This window comes from Diceros bicornis, chromosome 2 (assembly GCF_020826845.1).
Source record: "Diceros bicornis minor isolate mBicDic1 chromosome 2, mDicBic1.mat.cur, whole genome shotgun sequence".
In the NCBI taxonomy this organism is placed as follows: Eukaryota; Metazoa; Chordata; class Mammalia; order Perissodactyla; family Rhinocerotidae; genus Diceros; species Diceros bicornis.
This window is the reverse complement of record NC_080741.1, coordinates 34768435-34788624: the sequence shown is the minus strand read 5'-3', so window position 1 is coordinate 34788624 and position 20190 is coordinate 34768435. Positions and strand designations below refer to the sequence as shown.

At 41.3% G+C, this 20190-nt stretch overlaps 1 protein-coding gene across 2 annotated transcripts in view; it reads right to left on the bottom strand.

Annotated features, from left to right (window-relative positions):
* Positions 1-20190, bottom strand: part of TGFBR2 (transforming growth factor beta receptor 2) — a 105302-nt gene that overhangs the window by 68602 nt on the left and 16510 nt on the right. For both annotated transcript variants that reach the window (XM_058554309.1, XM_058554299.1), the window contains exon 2: positions 1325-1490. In XM_058554309.1, coding sequence (XP_058410292.1) covers positions 1325-1479 — 155 coding nt within the window. In that variant the 5' untranslated portion in view covers positions 1480-1490. The remainder of the gene's footprint in view (positions 1-1324; positions 1491-20190) is intronic.

The window sequence follows — 20190 nt, the reverse complement described above, 5'->3', positions numbered from 1 at the left end:
GTTTATTCTATTTCCTGCTAGAGAGCCCTTCAAATATTTCTCAAGAAGACCCATGTCCTCTCTTTACTGGACTAACCATATCTAACTGCCTCAGCTACTCCTCAGATCCCATGCTTTCTAAACCTCTAATCATACTGGTCCCGTTCCTCTGAACATGATCTTTGTCAAAATCCCTTTTGCAAAAGCATTGCCCAGAACTGGACATGAATGAAGTTGACAGGTGCAGTAAGCTGTCACGACACGTCTTTGCTGTTAACATTCCTTTAGTTCTTAAGAAACTAATTCATCTTCTGGTACGTACGGAAATTTGCAAGGTTTTCAGATCTATCATCAAGGCTAACTATATGTGGTCTAGAGAAAGTCTCAGATGACTCATTACCAAAGAGTAGGAAGATACTTGAGTTTATATTCTCATTTGCCAACTGGCCAGGAGACACACAGGTTACTTAAAGAAAAAAAGCCGATAAATTCCAAACATCAGAGTAAGTCTGCAAAATGTTATATTTCATTAATGAATTTATACATTTTTATAAAAGGGGGACCTTTTAATGATCTCTGTTTTCCTTTCATCTCTTACTCATACCTCCAATCCATGACCACGAATTAATCCAATGATTCACGAGCACCGTGAGTGTGTGTGTGAGTATGTGCATGTGTGTGTGTGTGTATGTACACTGAGGTGGGGGGAATGAGAGAAGAGAGAGAGAGAGAAAGGAGGAGGAAGCTGATTTAAGAGAAATGTGTACCTCTGATCCCAGAGAAAGATGTGGTGTGTAGCCTAGCAGTGGTGTGAGTGACATGGCCAGGGCTTCACTAAGGAATGTGTTGGTTTTCTGGTTCCCCAAATAGCTTCCCCTTTTTTGACAAGTGCTTCTCTTCCAAAAGCTCACCGTTCATCTCCTCTCCTTCCACATAACAAGACTGAGATTGCCTCAGAAGAACAAAGCTCCTGGTGTCACAGGAGGTATTGAGGGTGTATTAACTAAATGACTAGTAAGTGGAAAGCCCTCCCCTTATATACTGTCACATACACATATAAACACACACATACAGACACATTTGATTATGAGTGTATGATACAGTGTATTTTCCAGAGATATTGTATACATTTTCAAATACATCTATTGAAATGTATTAGATGTATTTGAAAATGTATACAATATCTCTGGAAAATACACTGAATAATTAAGAGAGAAGTAGGCTAAAGAAGAGGAAATGGGATGGATGTGTACACTTAGGGCACGGAGACACACCGACTCTACGTCCCACAAGCACACATTACTTATCAAAGGGGAAAACAAAGATTGTTAAAAGGCAGCCTTACCAGATAGCCACACAGACTTCATTTGGCTTCTCACACTTGGATGTGATGTTGCAGTTGCTCATGCAGGATTTCTGGTTGTCACAGGTGGCAGACCTCACGTTGCAAAATTTACACAATTGTGGAATCTTCACTGCATCATTGTCAGTGATCATCATGTCATTATTAACTGGGGGTAAGAGGAGACAAAGATACGTTAAATAGTTATGTAACTGCTAGACAGCCTGCCAATGAATTCCCGATGATGATACGCGATTTCAAATGCACCTGATGTCCTAAGAATGAATAGGGAGATATGCAAAATAATACCTTCACATCAGATTAGAATTTCCCTCCTAAATACAATTTGTGATGAAAGCCATTGTAGGGTAGTGGTGGGTGGGGGAGGTTTGAGGAACTTCTTGCCTTTGTCAGTCATTAACATAAGGCACTCTTTCCACTAAAACGTGATCACTGCATCAAGAAACATAGACTGGATTGGCCCACTGCATAGTATGGGGTGCTGGGAGTACAAGGAAAAATACCCTTAAGGAAATTACAGCTTAGCTGGGTGGATAGACAAGGAAACAGGCAAGGAGAGGGTAACCCAAAATAGAGAGAAGCACAGAGGATGTGCGAGCCAGACAAGAGTCACCGCCCAGATGGGCAGGGAGAGGTCACAAGGCAGCAGAGCTGTGAAGTGCAAAAGGGAGTTGGCCAACTCAGAGGAGGCGTCGTAGGTGAAGGACTTGGCCATCGCTTTCCTGACCTCCACCCCAAAGAGCTCTCGGGCCTCCTTGGCGAGAGATGGCTCTGACTTCTCTGTTGCCTTGAGGGAAATCAGCTGATTATCTGGCGCTGACTGAGTGCCTCCTAGACACAACCCCAAACACTGGCGAGGCACTGGAGTCCTGCAGGTGAGAAAAACCTCAGCTCCACCTCAAAAGTCTGCCGCCGGCTACCTCTCTGACGTCAGCCCTCATCGCCACCACCACTTACTCCTTCCTCGCCAGCCCTCCTACTCCTTACTCATTACCTTTTAGGACACACGGGCTTTTCCTGGAAGAAGCCAAGTTCCTTCCTTCCTCAGGCCTTGGCCTTGCTATTCCCTTTGTCTGGCTTCTTGTCACCTTTCTGGTCTCTGGTTAAATGTCACCTCTTCATCCTAAAGCAGCCCACAAGTAACTACCACCGGACTCTGTTTCATCTTCTGCCCAAAGTAACTCCATCACACACTTGCTTAGAATCTATCCACCAAAATGCAAGCTGCATGAGACTTTATCTGCCTTGTTTACACACTATGTCCCCAGTGCCAAGAAGAGGACCTGTCACATAGAAGGTATCCAAAAATATCTACAAATGAGTGAAAAGATGAATCCATGAAGGAATGAACATTTGGCCCTTTATACCAGTGGGAAAGGACACAGACCTTCACTCACATCAGGGAGTAGCGTGATTATAAAGGGAATATTCATTCACAGTCACCAATAACATATTGAAGACACACTGTTTTTGCAATACACATGCAACGTGCTGAGAGGGAATAAAAAAAGTATAAGACCTCCTGCCACGTCTTTTTTCTCAATGAGACCCCTTTCCATTGGGAATGGTGGTCATTCAAGATATGAGTTTGGAGAGTCAAGTGAAGCAAGACAAGGCTATCGGGCATTTGGTCAACAAACATGAACCTAAAGACATTTATATGCTGGACTAAGGAAGATTAAGCCCCTAGACCGCATGTGGCACTAGACTAGTCACTGGCCTCCACTAGGAAGTTGGGAGTTGGAGCTGAGAAAGCCTCCCCTCCCCTCCCTGTGTTAGGTGTGCTCCTGCCTAAAGCCAGAGGGACAGTTTCAATGCCCTCTCATGGTCGCTGCCTGTCCCTGAATGTTAGCTTCCAGTCATCAATACTTTGCCACGCAACCCTCTTTGTCACTTGGGCTTAGCACCTGTTTCCTGGGTCTCTAAAAATATAAATACATATAAATTTAAGATTTGTTTTCTTGTGGTAACATTAAATATAGAAGAAAAAAATAAACCCATTCATCCCTCTAAGGCCTCAAGTTCATTTCAGGAAGTGTATTTTTAGGTAACAAACTATTTTGAAATTCTCAATGCCTCCCAGAGCAAGAGCTCTAGGCTTAGCTAAAAATATGGGCCAAAATGCTCTCCTAACCTTGTGTTAGATTTGGGACTAACGCAACAAAGAATACATATGTCTTCTGGAATGGTGAGATTTGGATCCATTTACGAAACAACTATTTTAACCCTTTAGGCTTCCCTATAACACATGAAAGCTAGGTCATGTTTATTTATTTGATCTTTCTTTTTTGTATAGAGTATGTTTCAGACAAACATCTGTTTGTTGGTTAGGAGGCTTTGCTGTTTTTATATATAAAATCGAGCCTGCATGACAGAATTAAGCCTTCCAACACGTTAGGATTTTAGCCTATAGTAGTGGTTATCAACTTTGGGGGCATGCTGGAATCCATCACCTAGGCAGCTTAAAAATAATGAATACCCCCAGATATGCTGATTTAATTATTCTGGAGGGTTGCCTGGGCATCAGGATTTCTAGAAGCTGTCCAAATGGTTCTAATGCACAATCAAGGCTGCGAATCCTGACCTAGAATTAGTTGAAAACAACATGACTGACACAAAACAAAACAGCAAAAAAACACCCCCTAACCCACAAAATCACGTTTGTATCCAACTTATGTGACAGTGAAGGGGAGCCCTCAATATGGCTGGAAGAAGTTTCTTTGCGAAAAACATGCACCTAAAGCTGTGTAATCAGCACTTTTACACCTGGGATGGAAAGGAGTCCTCTCCTGGGATGGCCAATTCTTTCTAACAAAAGCTAAGAAGTGTGAGAAAAGTGACAGGAGTCCGGAGTGACAGGAGAGAAATAAAAACAGACGAGACTGTGCTGGAAGCAGCAGTGGCAGCCACAGACGCGTTGACAAGTATAAGTGGTTTAGATCTGATGCCTGCAAAACACAAGCAACAGTGAAAAGACAAAAAAAAAGACCATCAAAAGAAAGAAAGAAAAAGAGTAAGAAAAAGAAAGAAGGGCCATCAAGTTGCCCAGTCGGGGGGCACCACTCAGACTGTAGTCTGTGCAAACGGGGGCCCCTGGAGATGTGGAGGTAGACAATTCATGCCGCCCTAACGGTGAGGCCAGGAAGAGAAAACCTCTCCACTGAATTTTGGAAAAAGGCAAACAGCCGCCAACTGCATACTTGGAGGCACAGGCATATGGGGCGGAGGGTATGGTGTGCAAGGGAACTTATAAATATTAAGCACCTACTGTGTGCTAGTCAAGATACATAAGTTATCACATATCACCTCCTGGGTACCCAGCAGGGAGGCCTCATTTTTCACTTTGTTACAGCAAAAGCTACCACTGCTAAGGGGAGCAGTCTTTTCAGCTGGATCAGCTTCTTAATTTGAAAGCATTTACACAGGGCATAGTCACCACAATCTCCCCACAGCCAGCCACTCCCTATTAGTCCACGGCAGGAGGCTTCTCACCTTAACAATTCCAGCCAGCAAATACATGTCCAGCTTTCTCTTGAAGCCAGTATTCTCCTTTGTGAATATGTGTATTGGTGGGACAGAGAGGGAAGCGAAGAGGCAAAGCTACTCTGAAACTTTGTTGGGGGTCACCTAATGTTGAGAAAAGATTTACGAACTCACTCTGGGGTGAGGGGGCAGACAGAAGTATATACAAACTTCTTCTCATCATTTCAGAGGGTTGGTTCACAGATTCCCTGAAGACCCATAAGCCCCAGTTGAAGAATTCTAGGCCACCCCTAGGGTCCTTAAGAGTCACTGATAACATGTTAAGCGGTATACTGCTAATCAGAGGAGGTGGAGGGCTGGATCCACAGGAAAAGAAGTTACTGTTGTGACCTCACGTATGAAAAACAGCTTCTGTTTAATACATAATGTTTGTGAAGCCAAATAATGAAAAGTAAATGCTTACATGTGAATAGCCAAGGACAAAGATATTACTCTAACTAACACAACAAAAGCCTCCTAATTAACCCTATAGCAAACCTTAACCAACTTCAAAATGACTTCCAATTCAGGTTGTTAAATGACTCTCCTAAGTATCATTAGTTAAGATGCTCTCATATTAAGGCAGTGTATTTTACTGCCTAGAGACCCTCTGAGAGCAGCTGACCATCCTTAGGGAACTTTCTACCCATAACAGGCAAACTAGCTATTCATAATGTTCCACAAAGAGCTTCCTATAAGAATGTCTCTCACCTAGAAAGTCATTCAGTGAAGGAAGTGAACGTGGACAGCTTCCTTCAGCATATGATAGGATCACGTGGTCCATCACATTTCACTTCTCTTCAAACAAACCCATGAGTAATAGCAAGACCTTCAGTCTGGGTCATACTGCCTTCCTCATTTCAGGGCACATTTTCCCCAACTCACTGCTTAGAGACAGCCGTTCCACGTCTTGAGAATATGACTTAAGTAAGTGCTCAGCTGTGTCTATTTCCGGAACAGTCCTATTGTCTTTGAAGGTCAGAGATGAGCAGCCTAATAAGATTTAGACTTATTCCAGATAAATATTATGAATTTTGCACATGAATTCTTAGTCCACATCTTTGGAATGGTGTCACCTATTAGCTGAACTCTTAGGTAAAATCTACAGATTCCACAAATAATCCTAAACACTTTACCAGAAATGTATTTGAATATTGTGGGAGATCAAAATTGGCCACCTCAAAATATGTCTCTTTACCTTGATTATTTTCTCTGAAAGAAACTTTGACCTCCCCCCACTAACTGAGGGATAGACTGGGAGGGTCCTTGCTAAGCCCATTCTTATCAAAGTTCTGTTCACCAAACACTTACATTCGTAAGGGAAATCTCCATTCATAAAGGTATCTCCCTCTCTGTACTGGGAAGAGGGGAGGATGACCTCATCTCTAGAAACTCTCATCAGTGCGGAAGGCGAGGACTTAAATCTGCATACTCTTGATGACTGTGCTTTCTGGTCATCTCACATAATTGACTCCCCCCACTCCCAACATCCTCTTTTGTCTTTACCTAAATCTATTTAAGAAGAGAACCTCTGTCATTTTGTTGAGAAACTCAGTTTCCCTGGTTTCTCCCATGTATACATGTTATAAAGCTTTGTTTGATTTTCTCCTGCTATTCAGTCTCATGTCAATTTAATTTGTAGCCCAACCAGAAAGGACCCAGAGTGGGTAGAGATTAGTCCTCCTTCCCTTCAGTATCTTTGAATTCATGCATCTTTCTACTGTTCTTTTCTGGCATGTTTTTGGGGGGCACTTAAGAATTCATTTATTACACAAACACCTGTGGGTATCTTGCTTAGTGCTATATATTTCACAGCAGGATCACTAAAATTGATACAACTAAGTGCAGCATTCCAAAGAATAATCCATGGCAACTGGTGAAAAGAACTCACTATGCCTGGGAGCCATGCTTCTCAGATGTTAATAAGCACATGAATCCCTTCGGAATATGTTAACCGCCTCCCCCGCCCCGACACACACAGGTGTGGGGTGGCTTATTGGCTCATGCGATTGTGGAGCTGGCAGGTCTGAAATTTATAGGGCAGGCTGGTGGGCTGGAGACTCAGGCGGGAATCAAGGTCACAGTTCTGAGGCAGAATTTCTTCTCCAGGAACCTCAGTTTTGCTCGTAAGGCCTTCCAACTGATTAGATGAGGTCCATTCACATTATCGAGGGTAAGCGCCTTTTCTGAAGTCAGCTGACTGTAGCTGTTAATCACATTGACAAAGTACCTTCACAGCAACACCTAGATTAGGGTTTCATTCAAGAACTGGGCACCATGGCGTAGCCAAGCACTCCTACAACTGACCACCACAGGGAGGAAGCGAGATTGAGCTGCCAGCTGATGGGGATGCTGCCCGTTTACACTGAGGAGGAAGGCTATGGAGAACCCAGTTTGGGGTCATTATTTCCCTTTCTCTCCTTATTTTTGACATAGCAAAATTCAATTCCTATTCCCCACCCTTTTTACAGGCCTGTGTCATCTTACAGTTCTTTCCATCTGCTTTTCTCATGAGCCTGGCCTCTTGAACGACCACAGGCCCAAAGGCTCAGATCACCATATGGACCCAGAATGGAAAGACTTTTTCTCTGAAAGAAGGTTTTTAATTGCAGTTGGCGTTTCAGAGTCAGACACTGAGGCAACCATCTGGCAGGCAGACGCCATGAGCTGTGATGCTGGCAACAAACACTTCAGGCAGGGCCCTTGAGACCAGGTGGGACAAGTCTAGTGGCCTGTCCCACAGGTCCTCCCACCTACAACAAAGCAACAAGTCAACAACCTCAGAGGAGTCCCCTCATGACTCTTCATGAAAGGAAGACATTCCCAAATGAATCAAATACTTTGGACAGTTACTATAAACAAACAAACAGACAAACAAAAACACATTGTGATTAATGCAAAGGTATTTTAGGAATACTTCCCTTCTCTGAACTTCTATTGCATAATTGGAAATTCTAACACAATGCAATTCTTTTTTAGTTTTAAAGTTGTATTTGAACCCTCATTCCCTATAATTATAAGTATCTTGGGAGAAGGAGAGGTGGGGCTTTCTTTCAAGTGCCAGCCCCACATAGTCTCTGGGGCACCAGAATCAGTACTAGAGAAACCATCACTTAGTTAACGGGAGACCAGACTGCGGGCAGGAACAAAACAGAGACAAGTGACCTGAAGGCATCAAGTCTTCTTTCACGCAAATATTTTTCTAATAATGATACTTTTAAAAAACCTTCCAAGGATGACCTAATCAATACTCTAAAATCTCTTTGAAATGGCAGAGAAATCATTCTAGTCAAAAACCTAGTAAGAAAAGATATATATCTCTCCATATTGAAATTGCCTACCACATAGTCAACAATTAAGGATTTATCAAGTGCCCATGATATTTCCGCAAAGTATGAGATTAAAACAAACATCAGGTTGATCCCTGCCCTCTGTGGCTTACATTCTAGTTTGAAAGGCAATGTTATCAGATGCAACCCTACTTGGAAATAATGTCCTGTCAAGAACTGGGTTCTCCACAGCCTTCCTACTCAAAGTGTTAACTGGCAAACCTGAAATGCAAGCTTGAGGTCAGGAAAGGAGAGAGAGCTGAGAGAGGAGTACCCAGCTTCATGCAAGAGTCCATCGTTAAAGGATGGCTGGTCTTGAAAGGCAGAAAAGGACAGAAAGGGATTCTGGGTTGAGAATATAGCTCAGACCAGGAGAGGTTGAGCAGACTGGGGGATCCAGACAATCTAGAGGGCAGATCTCTAAAGACAGAGAATTATTGTCTGCATCCTCCATTTTACAGATGGAAAGGCTGAGAGGCACACGGATGTTCTAGCTGTGCACGTGGTTCATAGGACTGGCTTAACCAAAATTAGATTTACACTAGTGAAGGAGAGTTGAGGAGGCATAGAAAAAGTCCCAGCAGAAGCACAACAGCCAAGAACAGAATCCTAGATTTTGTCTACTCAATCTCATAACAGAAATATTCTATTCTAAAAATGAACTGGATAAACTGAGTGCCTGGTTTAGAAACTTAAAAGTCAAGGGCTGGAAATAAACCACTGAATCTAGACAGTTGCAGACCATCTTAATAACCCCAGCTTAAACTATTATGTAGGTAATTATGAATGAACTGGAGAGGAGGGGTGTGTGTGTGTGTGTGTGTGTGATTTCCCTCCCTGTTTGACTTACTCAACTGAGAGAATTTAGCTTTGAGGGTTTGGGTTTCAGCAGCCTTTTTGGCTCAACGAGGTTTAACAGTTCACTATGGATTGCTTTAAGAAAACTGCATAAACATAAATTTGTATTCACCAAACAAGTAAATGAAGAGATTAAGGGATGTTTCAAACGGATTAATCCAATGGGGCACTTTAAATGGAAAATTTGACTTTAAACTAGGATTTTTAAAATTTGATTTACAAGAAAATTTTAAGGAAGCTATATATAGAATAACACAAGCTGTAGCTGAGTGGAAAACTCATTGGCTTTTTCTAGTGACAAACATCAAATAACTGAGCTGACATTTCAATTGTCTCCTTCCCTACTTAACACTCCCCAGCCCCAATAATGCCAAATAAGTCCCAAATATGCACACTCGGTTTTCTTGCTTACCCCTGAATTTCTTGGATCACTGCAGAAGGAAGTGCAGTTGGGTTCTCCCAACACTTGCTGAATTTGCCTTTTTTTTTTTTTTTGGATGTATATCCCAGAATCAGGTCACATATCAGGTGATAAAATCCAAACATTTAAAATGACTCTTGCAGATGGAAATACCTATATTGTTGCCAAAGGCAGTTATTTCAGAATACTAGCACTTTTGCCATATTCAGAAAGCTGAAAAACTTTTATCTCTCTCCATCACCTTCCTTCATTTTAGTAGGGATCTGGTGGATCAGATACACTTCTGAAAGCTGGACAGAGGGGAGCAGTCTGCAGGAAATAACATCGTCCAGTTTGCAGCAAATACCACTATCCATAGTTGGCAATTCTAGTTTAACTTTGAGAAAGCTGACTTTAACAGTGTCTTTATCTGGCAAATCCTAACTGGAGAGTCTTTCAAAGAAGCCAAAAACCAGGAGGATGCAGCGGCTGAGGCTAAGGAAAAGAGAAAACCAGCTGAAAATATTGAAGGAGTAGAATGTAGCAGTAATTCATGGCCTGCTAAAGCAATAACGATGCTTCCGTAGGGAAGTTTTTTAACGTTGGTACTTTACAAAAAGTAATAGTAACTGAGAAAGAATTCTCCCTTGGTTGATATGACTTGGACAGTGTGCTGTAGCAACACGGGAAATAACCCAGAGATTACCGAAAATAAAAGATGATTAATTAATTCTCTTGGTTACAGTCAAAACAAAATTGGTAAATAGTCTGATAGAGGCAAGATAATGAGCACACGATTTATGGAGTGTTTTAACATTCCAATTCAGCTAAAATAATTCGTTGCATACCAGAAAAATTAGCCAACATAAACAAATATGCATTATTTATCTGATCTGTGAGCACCCTCATATTAGACCCTTGCAGAAAGGTTGGACAGTATAAGACAAAGCCCTTTACTCCAGATGCTTACATTCTTGTAGGGAACGAAAAAACATGTACAAAGATGATAGTTATCAAAAGAACTTTGGAAATGGAAAAAGGTCTACGTGAAGATGTGCTTTTCAATTAAGTTACTCATTTAGGATTTAAACAATACTTTATCTCAAAGTGCTGAGGCAGCTTTAATGCAAAAACTAATACAAAATCTGGTAAGAGGGATTTTTTTAAAGGTAGCAATTAGAGGATTAGAAAAATAGGCACCTGAGATGAGTCATTTGCTTCAACTAAGCAAGGAATTTGGTTTGAATATCAATTTCCTGTGAGATTCGGCTTTTCATTTATAAATTTCTCGGTGGAGCTGCTCCCCACCCCCTAGCCCCCAGATGTGCTGCAGAGTCCTGGTGCATGCCGGGTGTCTGAAAGGTTTTTCAATTTCAGTTTTATTAAGTATGTGAAAATATCAGTCAAAGCAGCTGATTCCTATGTTCATGCTCTGGAAAAGGGCCAGAAATACTACTGCACTCGGGGGGTATAGCCCTTCAAAGAGTGAGGTCCAAGATGCTTGGTTTCTGACAACCAGATAACTTGGGAGACCAGACTGGGTGATGCTAAGGCAGAGATCACTTTGTGGGGGTGCGTGAGCTAGGGACAGCTCACAGGTGTGTTCTGTTTGTCCTCAACTCTTTTCTTTTTAACATGTGAAACCAAGTTTTAAAATTAGGATATTTCACAGATTTCTAACTCCACTTAGGAAAATAAAAAGATTTGGCAACAGTGGGCCTACATCATCCCATGACCACAGTCAGCTGGTGGTGAGGGGCGGTGCCCTTGAGGTGATGCCAGTAGTATCAAGTTTGCCTCACCCCTCCCAGTCTCTTGTGTCTCCCACCCCTCTGCCTGGCCCCTGTGGGCCATCTGAATTTTTACCATTAATGATTATTTAATATATCCATTCAATTCTCTCTTCCAATATTGGATGTTTAACTAGAATGTAAAAATTCCTGATTTGACTCTTAATATGGATATTTTCTAACATGCATTTGATTCTCTAATATGGATACTCACATTTCAGTTTAAGGAAAAGAAAAATTTTCTACTTTAGATATCAGATCTGTGTGGGATAATAATAATTGTTATTATTTCCATTATCACCATTTATTGAATGCAAACCACATACCTAGTACAGTACTAAGTGCTGTGATGATTATTTCATTTACTTATCACAACGACCATGTAATTTTGTCATCATCATTTTATAGATAGGAAATTAAGGGTCAAAGATGTGAAATAACTTATCCAAGGTCAATGAGAGATAGCTAATGAGACACAAAGTCACAGGTCACATGTAACCACTTGTCCTTCCTGATACTCACAAGAGAATAGATATTCCCATTGTGAAGGTTTAAGAGCAGAGATTTCCACTTATTCCAGGGGAAGACAAAGACATTGAGCGGGGCCTGTAGGAGTTGCGAGGAGCAGGCAGGGGCAGAGGGAGCAGTAAGTTTCTTGGAAAAGAGCTTTGGTTTTTTGTAATTACTTCACTTATTTTAGGAGACACATATAGTAAAGGCAGCTTGGTGAAGTCGAAGAGTTTTTAGGTCAAGGACCTGAGAGGGAGTTCAGGTTCTGCCAGTATTAGTGGTGGCAACAAGGGCGAGCCACTTAACTTCTCAGAACCTCCATTTCTTGATCTATGAAATGGTACTCTCTAGGGTCAGGACGAAGAGAAGACGTTCTCCAAGTCCATGTGACAATTGTCTAGACAATAAAAAGTGCCACACAAGCACTGTCTGATTAGGAAAGTAACTGCATGCAATGCTCCCTCTCATGAAAGAAAATTACAGGAAAGGTAACACAAGATAATTAAGAGTTTGGTAAATCTATTCCTACCCATCAATAGAATGCAGCACTTTGATGACTTCTAAAAAATCTTTCAGGAAATTTAGTCAATAGACAAATTGAAATATAATAACTTTTTGTTACCAATATGCTCCAAAGCTTTCAGAGATATAATGGAATCAATCACTGTTACAATCAAGTCCTCAAGAGTGCTTCGGATCTTTAAACAATCCTTCTAGAACCCAATAATCTGGTTTTAAAATCGTTCATAACAAGCTTCATAACCATACTGTCTGGCAAATAGACAGTAACTTGAAGATCAAGTTCAATTTTCAAACCCTCTGCTGACTCTTGCATAACATTCAACAGGCGAGGGCTGATCTGTTTTGGCTTTGAGACACTTAGTGTGTAATTTGGCAACATGCTAATAAAATTAGTGAGCTTGACATGCAGAGATGGGGAGGCAATGAGGCGCCTTAAGATTACGGAATTCTAAAATATTGAAATCAAGTTATGTTTGGTGTTCTTTCTCAAGGAAATAAAACTACCACACTTTGATTCACAGCTGATGAGAGAATTGAAGAAGAATATGAGCAACAATTTTACTAGATTATTAAGTATCTTATTAAGAAGTATTCTATACCATTCAGATGTATGCAAAGCAATATTCTTTAATCTCTTCTCCTTAGGCCATTTACTCATGTAAAAATTAATTACGTGATTCTGCCATACAGTTTCTACTGGAGGAGAATTCACCACTCTGAGAGTGGAAGCAGGTTGCAGTAGAGAAGGCTCTGGACTGTCTGTGAGCTGGTGGTGTGTTCACGGGCAATTTCTCAACCACCCACTGTGTCTGTCCTCCGACCAGTCAAATAGGTGGGCTGAGCACGATGATCTTTAAGGTCCCTTTCATTTCGGAAAATATTCACAGTTCAACCCCCAAAAGTTAAGAGAGCTGAATAATTCGAATATGGCACAGCTTAGACCTGCAGCCCTGGTTAAATAGAACGACATGCGATGTTTCAGCTTATAAGAAAAATGGCTTCAGGACTATCAAGCAGTGTGATTTGCATTTTGGTTTGTTTTCTCTGCTAATCGAGAAACTCACTCTCTGCAACTTGTTAGTATGCTGTTTAAGTACCACATCCCCCCTTAACACTCATACACAGAATTAAACCTGATCACTGCAGCTGATCAGTCTTGCAAGAACAAAACAGTGTCATTTGTGCATCACGAGGCTGGAAGGAAGGAAAATTATGTCAGGTGACAAAGGACCACTTTCCATTCAGCCCTTGTAGGCATTTCCTCTAATTTTATGGGGGATGTGGAGGAAATTCTGATTTAGAGCAGAGCCATTTACTGTAACAATTTAAAACAACAACCTTCAGCATGTTTCTAATGTTTCTAGTCTACGTTGTCTCTGAATGTGTTCTCTGGGCTCAGCTTGAATGATAAGTAATAATAACAAAAGGTATGATTACGTAAAAACGTCCTATTGTTTGATCAATGCCTTGATTATGTGTGCCAAACGGTTATGGAAGATTAGTATTATTATTCCCATTTTACAGAAGAGGAAAGTGTTTAAGTAACTTGCTGAGGTTGGCAGACTGCAGGCTGTAAGCTTCATGATGGCAGGGACTATCATCTGTCCTATTCTGTGACAACAGCTTCAGTCCGGGGTCTGCCACATAACAGGGGCTCAATAAATGTTGGTTGAATTAAAAGCCAAAATTCAGAATCAAGCTCCTTCTACTAGGCCATCTATTCAAGGCTGATTTTCCACAAAATGCAAATTAAGGAAAAGAAATATAGTCAATTTTAAGGAAATGAAAGTAGAAACCACTCCTAGTGTAATTTCAGCACTACATTAAAACAGTGATCCACTTCTAAAAGAATTTGGGGAGGTTTTTAATTGACTAGTAGCAGCCAAACTACCCTTGACTAGTTGGCATAAGAGGACTAAAACGCACGTTCAGATTCACTCTGGTTTCTCAGATAACACCCAACACTTTGAATTCTCCCCCTCCATGTTTTTCAAGCAGAGGAAGTGAAATAAAAAAGAAACAAGTTTCAAGCATTGTTAAGGCTTCAAGAGTTGACAACAAAGGGCAGGAAATTTGAAACGAAATCTGAGAATCTGCCCTTAAACTGGGCAACTTGGCTTGTTTTCTCACAGTGCAGTTGGATGAGAAAGTGTGAGGCGGACCTCTGCCTTTCCTGGGCATTACTCATTGCTGTCATGACCTTACTGTTATTTGCAGTAAACAGCAGAAATGCCCTGCATGAGGTAAGTAGCTGCAATTTGTATGATACTACCCTCCGATGAGTGAAAAGTCAACTCCCCTCCAAGCCCTAAGGATTCCACTAAAGTTGGTGAGACGAGAGAGCAGCATCCATACCATGATGTTGTTTGATTGTCAACAGGCTGCAGTAGAGTCAAGATAGATTCCAGCCATCATTTTATTATGGAAAATGAGAACCACACTCAAAATTCTTGAATTGTGTTCTTCTCGCATAGTACTGGAATACGATGAGCTCCTTCCATCCATGGGGAATGGCCACATTTGCATACTGAAATAACATTCAGTGCTAGGCATGAGAGTGGAATAAGTAACTTAAATGTTGAAATGCTTTGATTTACCTTTGACTAGATACTTTCTAGATCTTAGGACTTTTTCTGCAAGCTCTTGTATGCAGCTAACTTGCGCACCTTTGATTCGCCCTTCACTCAAATAATCTTAGTCGTTAAACCGACTTAGCGCTGGAGTGCAAGCCAAGATATGTAAAATGCTGCATGGCCCCAGAAGTGACGGAGAAAGAACAATTTTGACTACATTTCACAGTCTCTTACCCATCTTAGTCTAATCTTTTTACCAATATCAATGGGGCTGCAGACTGGGTCCAGTTCTCATGGAGTCCAGTGTAAAAATGTGTGTCTATAAATGCAAAAAGAGAGAAGCAAAGATGAGAGACCATGGGGGAGTGGAGAGGAAGAGAAGGGATGACAAGCACACTCTGGTTTGGGAGCATTTGAACTTGCTGTTCCCTCCAACTAGAATGTTCTTACCCTAGATATCTGCCTTCTTCAGATAGAGATGTGACAACTTTGTCTAAAATTATAAATGCTCACCATCACTCTCTGCCCCCTACCCTGCACATATCATCCCTAACATCCTGGTAGAATCCTGTTTGCTAACTTGCACACATGGACTTTGTTTCGCTCACTGCTGTACTCCAGAGTCTTGCACACTGCCTGGCACGTGGTAGTTGGTACTCAATAAACACTTGCTTCCAGTTTTCCATTTCCCTCTGTCGCCTGAAGCCAAGTCTCATATCCTTCCTAAGTTCCAAGAGAAACCCTCTACCCTTCTGATAAATTCCTCTTATTTATAAAAAATTAATGCATATGTGCAGTTCCTGGACAATGAATAAAAATATGCTCACAGAGGCAACAGGACAATAGGAAAAAAAAAAGATCTATTGAACCCAGGCATGGAGGGTGTGAATAGTCAGTGAAGAGTTTAAAAAAAATAAAAAGCTCAAGGTTGTCAGTCAAAATGAGCAGTATAAAGAAGTCAGTTCAGAAGTCAAAGAGATTTCTTTTCCTGGAAGAAGTGGTTCGTGAAGGTGGAAGAAGATGCTTCTCTCTAGACACATTGTTCTGAAGCCAAGGGGACAGTCTGGAGCTGCAGTGCATAATACAGCAGCCTCAAGTACACAGGGCTTTTTACATTTAAATTTAAATTAATAAATTTAAATAAAATCACATATTCAGTTTCAAGTCCCACTAGCCATTTTCAAGTACCTATAACCACGTATGGCCAGGGTAGATAGATATAGAACATTTTCATCCCCACAGAAAGTTCTGTTGGACAACACTGATCTAAAGAAATCCAAAAAGACCTGGGTTCCTCAGTTCCAGGAAGATCTCCAATTAAAGGCTACAAGGGAGGGAGAAGTAGGACAGAGCCAGAAAAGATGCCCCACTGGAAGGAGACTTGACTATTGGCTTGGATGTCGTTTGTAATTAAAGTTCCATCCCAACTTCCTAAGGAATGTGTTTTGTATTCAATGATTGGCTGTCTGTAGTATTAGTGCTGAGATAGGGACAGAAGACAATCAGGGACAAAGGCTAGGGTTCCATGGTAAACCCATAAGCCCTGAGTGGCAGCAGCAGAAGGTCCCAGAAGTGAGAAAAATGGATCGAAGTAGGTTTGCAACAAGCTGAAACCTGTGAAGGCTCAATCAGCTGGCACAACCTCTCAACATGCAAATCCCTGTGCCTAAGATAAAAGACTGTTTAAAAAAAAAGTAAGGCTCGTCTGACTCCTAAGGTATCAAGTAATTCTTACTAAGCCCCATTTCAATGACTGAAACATAATGCAGAGTTGAGGCACACAGATTAAGTTTCCAGTCAAAGCCCACAAAGCCTACAGCAAGGAAATTAACATTTTAGAAAAAATACTGGCTTTTTCTTTTTCAAGGTTTTTTGGAGGGCTTAAATCACAGCATGCCAAATAAGGGTGAGTTTAGAAGAACATAGCGGAGAGGTGACCAATGGGGGGAGAATTTATTCACAAGGGAAAATCCCAGTGCCCTCAGGGAAGCCACTTCCACTGGACTCTTGTGATGAAAGCTAAACCAAATTGAAAGCATTCCTCCAGGGCAAGTTTTCTCCTGGAGACACCTACCTGCCTCTTTAACTTCTCTTTACCCAGCAGTAGGAGCTTGAATGGTTTATAATCCCTACCACTCCATGAGTAGAGACTTTAAGCATATTTTTCTCTGGCAAGACAATGCTACTTTTACAGTCCTTTTAAGATTAAAACTAAAAACACAGATGATACAAGAGGCCTGGCTGGGTCCTCCTACAACAAAGTATTATAATTAGAGTGTATTGCTAAGGAGTATTTCATGAACATTAGAATAACACGTAACTAGGACAGAAACAGCTCATAATTCCCAAGTACAGGAATGGAAAGGTACAAATAATTTAATCTGTCCTGCTATGATTACAGGTGCTAAGAAATGACCTGAATACACCTCTTTGGAGGGCTTGAGGAGAATACGAACTTTAAGGATACTCCTCAACTGTTCTGTTACGGTAGCCAATAGCCACATGTGGCTGTTTACATTTAATTAAAATAAAATAATATTTCAAATTCAGTCTCTTAGTTGCACCCGCCACATTTCAAACCACATGTGGCTCATGGTTACTATGCTGGACGGCACAGATATGAAATACTGTCACCAGTGCAGAAAGTTGTACTAAACCAGTGCTGTTCTCTAAAATGGCTACATAATTTGTCTCACTATGGTAAGAAAGATTATGAGGTTAAAAAGCTCCCCAACTACCAAGTTTCTGGGCTATGGGCAACCTCTCCACCATGGTGAATTCCTTGCAGTGGTTTATATAGGTTGTCCACTCAAGCCAACCTCTCCACTCTCAAGCCCATTAAAATGGCATTAGATATAATAAAACTATTCCTTTGAGGCTCTACCCAATTGAAACTCTCAATTCTTCAGAAATCCAAAAGTACGATGCATATCTTTGAGATACTTGAGGTGCAAACATGTCAAGAAAATGTCTGTGAGTGGGGCCCCAGCAAATGCAGGCACTCTCTGGAATTAAGGAATCTGTGTCCTTGTTTGTTTTTTTCACACCTTATTCCAGAGGACTCAGCAGGCTACTTCGCATGGAGTGAGGTCTAGATAGAACCTAAGGCTGAGGTAGGGATATTGAAAGTTCCAGGACTTTAAAAAGCTTCCCCACAAATCTTTTCAAGCGCAATGAAGGAACTCTGGTTTTAAAAAATCACGAAGTGCTGATGATGGAATCCTAGCTGGCCCCAAGTGCTGACCTGATGCATAGGGAGGCTATGATGGGAAAAGAAGAGATTTGCTACTTTTATATCACAAACTCCCAGCCTTTGCAATGGTTTTATTATGTCATTCCCTACTTACAATTCGCCAGTGCCTCAGAGAATTAGGCCTAAACTACATGGCCTGGCATTTAAGGCCCCCATAATCTGATTACCTTTCTGCTGAACAACTTCCTTATCAGAAACTCTTTGATCTGTTGACTCCCTCTGCTTTCCCCACCCCCAGCATTTCCACCTCTCCACAAGATCTACCAGCTCAAGGCCATGGGGATCGTCCCCAAGGTGGCCTTCCCAGGTCCCAGAGGAGTTCAGTGCCTCTGCTATCAGCTGTGAGGTTTACTGGTGACTGGGAGAAGGGACTCAGAGACCGGCATCTCCAAAAACGTCTGGTGTCCGACAGTGGCCACGAGGAGAGGCCCAAGGCAGTTGGCATGCCAATTGCCCAGTCTGGCTGTGGCTTGGGAGAGCTAGTGGACTGCCTCTGTGCGGTCAGTGGACATACATCCCAGGCATCTTCCCAGCCCTGTTTCCTTGAAGCAAGTGGAGAAGTGTGACCCTGGGGCCAACAAGTGGACAATGGTGCCTCCGTTGAGTCGTACCCAGCCTTTCAGACCCAGGTAACTGTTTCCTCTTTTGGAAAGTCATCCTCACCACCCACCTCCAACCCAACCCACAGTGCTCTGCCTGCTGTGGCCTTGATTTTTAACCACCTTTACTGTGTGGTAGCCATTTAGATGGACATGTATTTATTCCACTATGCAGAGATGAGTTTCCAGAAGTAAAAGGATTTTGATCCTCCCATAGCTCTACTCCAAAACCTTGCTGGTATTTGTTATACTGGATTTAAAGTCAGTGGATGGGAGGTTTTGAACCCAATAAATGGTATTTCTTTGCTGGGGGACATCAAATAAGTATTTTGACCTCTCTGGTCAAATTCCCCATTCACAACCTATTTGGGTTATGCTAGCTCAGTGTTTCTCAGTCTGGGTTCCACACCAGAATCATCTAGAGATCTTTTAAAACAACATTGATGACAGGGCCCTACCTCAGGCCAAGTGAATTAGAACTTTTAGGGGTTTGGTTCAGGCATTGGGATTGTTTTAAAAGCTCTCTACATGATTCTAATGTGCAGCCAGAGTTGAAAAAAAATAAATACAGTTCAGAAAAGGATTTATTCTATATGGAGTGAAGAACTAAACAGGAACAAACTTAGAGGTTAGACAGAGGGGACACAGCAGTGCTGGATGGAGGTGGACAGGTCTACAGGCAAGGTTTCTCAACTTGCCTGGCTGCTAAGGAAAATTGAAAACTGCATTAGAACCCAACCTTATTGTAAATGTATACAGGTAGGGTCAGGGCCAACCCCAATAATTTTCTTTTGTGACTCAAACTCTAATAACGTTCTGGGATGAGGCAGGGATCATAAACATAATTGGCCCCAAGGCATCTGGTTGCTATTGTACGAATTCTTCCTGGAAGATCCTTTTTAGATTAATTTTTAAGTACAGATTTTATAAGTTCCTATCTTTTTAAAGGGTGGAAATCCTTTGCCAATCACCAAGGGGACAATAAGCTTAAAGGAAGATCTGTTTGAAAGATCTGAGGAGCAGGTTTCCTGAGAGAGCTGAATTTCTAAAGTGTTTTGACCCTACCAGGCAAAATGAATAGAGAGTTCAAGGAGACGATCGTGAGAAAGTGTATCTCCCTTTAGATAATCTAGCAAAGAGGTTAGTAAGTTAAATAGTTCCTTAGATCAGAGTTAACAGTTGTGGATAAGCTTTTCCTTCAGAAAATCACAAAGCTAAATAATATAACACAAACAAGATAACTTTTAAGTAAATATATTCCTGTAATTTAATTTCTCTTCCTAGTCTCTGTGATATTTTTCTTTTTTCTTGCATTAAACTAGTATATATTGAGCACCATCTATATACTAATTCTGAAGAAGGATCATTTCTGAAATGTGTGAAATTTGAGTATTTTTCTTGCTACAATTACATTTGCCTTAACAGGAATCAGTAAGTAAAAATTAAATTTTTAAAAAGAACTACATAAAAGGTATTCTTTCAGAGATTTACT